General features: G+C 43.4%; 1 protein-coding gene across 5 annotated transcripts in view; it reads left to right on the top strand.

Annotated features, from left to right (window-relative positions):
* Window positions 1-3353, top strand: part of sptbn4b (spectrin, beta, non-erythrocytic 4b) — a 66832-nt gene that overhangs the window by 29637 nt on the left and 33842 nt on the right. For all 5 annotated transcript variants that reach the window (XM_014015948.1, XM_014015947.1, XM_014015949.1 and 2 more), the window contains exons 23-24: window positions 208-410; window positions 2134-2224. In XM_014015948.1, the coding sequence (XP_013871402.1) occupies window positions 208-410; window positions 2134-2224 (294 nt within the window). The remainder of the gene's footprint in view (window positions 1-207; window positions 411-2133; window positions 2225-3353) is intronic.

Genomic DNA, 3353 nt, shown 5'->3' with positions numbered 1-3353 from the left:
TTTTTAATTAAAAATTAAAACAAATTTAGTATTTTGCTTTATTTTGTTAAATTGAATTTTTAGCTACAGTTTTGCTAGATTTTACCTACTTTTACCTACTTTTTTCATTTAATCATTCAGCACTTCCTGTTTTTATTTGTCCAATCCTCTGATTGGATCAGTTGAAGTCACTTGTTGATGATTTGACTCCGGGCTTCCTTGCTGCAGGAGTCGGCCCTCGCTCACGTGGAGCTCCCTACCACTGTGGAGACTGTCGAAGTCTCCATAAAGAAACACAAAGAGTTCACCACCACCATGGAGCTGAACCTGCACAGGATCAAAGCAGTGATCGAGGCAGGAGAAAGTCTGATCAGCCAAAGCAACATCTACTCGGATCGCATCAGGGAACACATCGACACGCTCGCCAACAGGTAAAAACACCTCATGTCACATTAAAACAAAAAGACACAGGTCACCACCCATCCATATTCTTCTGCTTATCTGGGGTTGGCTCTCGGGGCAGCAGCCTAAACAGAGAGACACAGACTTCCCTCTCCCCAGCCAATTCCTCTGGGGGAATCCTAAGGAATTCCCAGGCCAACATAGTCCCTCCAGTGTGTCCTGGGTCCCACGGGTCAAAAAGACTCGATAGGACTCCTTCTTCAGCCTGACAGCATCCCTCACTGCCGGTGTCTACCAGCAGGTTCGAGGGTTGCCACCATGACAGGCACCGACAACCTTATGGCCACAGCTCAGGTAAGCCGCCTCGACAATGGAGGTACGGAACATGGCCCACTCGGACTCAATGTCCCCCACCTCCTCTGGATCATGTTCAAAGTTCTCCTGGAGGTGTGAGTTGAAGCTAAGTGCAAAATTGTCATGCACAAGTTTTCCATGGGGGCAGAGAACCGTGAATGTTTTAAACCGGAGAGACAACCAGGCTCTACTCTCCACCCTGGCAGCAGCTATGTGGTTCGGCTTGGTCCAGCCTCGGTCCAAAGGTGTCTCCATGGTTCCAGTTTCAGAACGTCCTCTCCGGTCCGGTCGGTGGTTCTAGCAGGCAGAAGCGAGTACAGCATGCTTATGGTTTTGACTTCAACAGAATGCTGCCCGTGGATTAGCTCTGGGATTGATGGACAGAAGAAAGGAGAGCGCAGCTTTTGTTTTGGAATACGAGTGCGACATGACGAGAGCAGTGATAAAAACTGTGCTCTATGCAGATCAGATGAGACGACAACAAAGTCGATCATCAAGCTGTGGTCTAGGGTGTCCTGGTGCCAAGAGCACATATGGACACCCTTATGTTTGAACATGGTGTTTGTTATGGACAATCCATGACGAGCACAGAAGTCCAATAACAAAACACCGCTCTGGTTCAGATTGAGGGGCCGTTCCTCCCAACCATGCCTCTCCAGGTCTCACTGTCATTACCCACGTGAGCGTTGAAGTCCCCCAGCAGAACGAGGGAGTCCCCAGTAGGAGCGCTCTCCAGCACCTCCTCCGAGGACTTCAAAAGGGTGGGTAATCTGAACTGCTGTTAGGCGCATAGGCACAAACAACAGTCAGAACCCGTCCCCCCACACATACGCCGAGTTTCAGCTTCTTAAACGCACAGTCCTGTCTTTACCTGAAACTGATTATCAGTCTCAAAGACAGAAGCAGCTTTTCAAACAACTGTGTTTATTATTAAAGCATTTAAGGGTTTTAAAGCAGAGTTTCAATGAAACAAAGACAGAGGAGAGAGGCTGGTGTGTTTGTTTCACCCACAATGGATTCCTGACCATGAAATCTATGCGACAGCTGAGGTTTTTCTCTGTTCTTTGTGTAAAAATGGGGAGGATGGGGGACAATACGGACAACCAGCTGGGTTTTTGTTTTAGATTAACATAAAACAACACATATGGGGCTAAAAGATAGAGTTAAACCAACATCATCAGTTTAATTTATTTATTAAATAAACTGGAATTAGAAAATAATTCAGTTTGTAGTTTTTAGTTTGGATGGTTTTATTGATTTTGTTGGATGTGTTTCATGTATTCAGTCAAATTTAAAGATATTAAACTAAAAATTGTTTGCTTCCTGTTTTGTTTCTTTTATGTGTTGTAGATTCCACATGCTGTAACCTTAATTAAACCTTTTGTCTCCGTCTTAAAGGGGAAACCAGAACAGACAGCTGGCTCAGCAGTGGCTGCAAAAACTGAACGATCAGTGGGAACTTCAGAGATTTCTCCAAGATTGTCATGAGGTAGGAAACTCTGTATTATTGCAACTTTTAGAGACTGAGATCTAAATATTAAATTAGCTCAAGTCCAAGAAAATGTTTTTTTTCTGGAAAGTTAATATATTAAGTGCAGGGAGAGATATTAGGTTTATGAGATTTTAACCTCAAAGTGTTTTGACTTACGTTTCTGGTTTTTCATCAGACTTTAGAGCGGTGCTTCAACTATATATGACTGTTTTAGATATATTTTCCTAGAAAAAAACTAATTATAAAGAGGATGCCTAATCCTCCAAGTGGGACGTGCCCAGAAAACCATTTGTGTTTGAATAAATCAAGAGAGTACTTCCGGTTTAGCTACTGGAACCACAGCAGGATCTAAGCAGTGACATCTAGTGTGTAGTAGTAGAACTGCAGCCTTCATATTTGTGCACCAACAAGACTAGTCCTCATGTATAATCTGTCCGCTGTGCAGCAGCAGAGTTGTATACGTCGCACACCTCTTACCTGCTCTCCCCTGTGTGTGTTTTTTCCTCTCAGTTTGCAGAGCCCCTGGTTTCTCTCTGCAGAACCTCGCTTAGTTTCAGCAACTTTCTGTCTGTGGTCCTCGTAAATAATTCAGCAGCACGGTTCCTCATCATTAATTCAAAGAGGAAAAGTGTATCTGACTTTGCACATGAATGAGTATGTGTCAGTCACACTGTATATACTGTATCTGCAGGGGAGGTTACATACAGTTTGTGGCGTGAAGACCAGAAAACAAACATGGAGAGGCATTCTGTGTGTGTGTGCGAGTGTGTGTGTGCGAGTGTGTGTGTGACACTGCGTCAGTTTGTTGGAACCTGAGCCGTTTGCAGGCCGGGTTGTGTTCTGCAGGCCAAGTTACTCCCTGGTGTTTCCAGCGACTCGCTGCTGCTCTCTGTCTGCAGATTTTTCTCACATTAACTTCTAAACACATTAAAATAATTCTGTTGTGCACAAAACTACCCCATTACCAGTTGACCATATTTGATTGTTTACTTTTAATGCTCAAACTTTAAAGACAAAAATGAAATATGTTAGTACCTTTTTTTACTTTGTTCTTGTAAATATATTTGTAAAAATGTGTTAAATAAAGATTAAATTAAAATCAATAAGTTGCCTTCAGGCCCAGGCC

Source organism: Austrofundulus limnaeus, unplaced genomic scaffold, assembly GCF_001266775.1.
Source record: "Austrofundulus limnaeus strain Quisiro unplaced genomic scaffold, Austrofundulus_limnaeus-1.0 Scaffold136, whole genome shotgun sequence".
Lineage (NCBI taxonomy): Eukaryota > Metazoa > Chordata > Actinopteri > Cyprinodontiformes > Rivulidae > Austrofundulus > Austrofundulus limnaeus.
The sequence above is the reverse complement of the archived record's forward strand: the minus strand, read 5'-3'. Positions and strand labels throughout refer to the sequence as shown.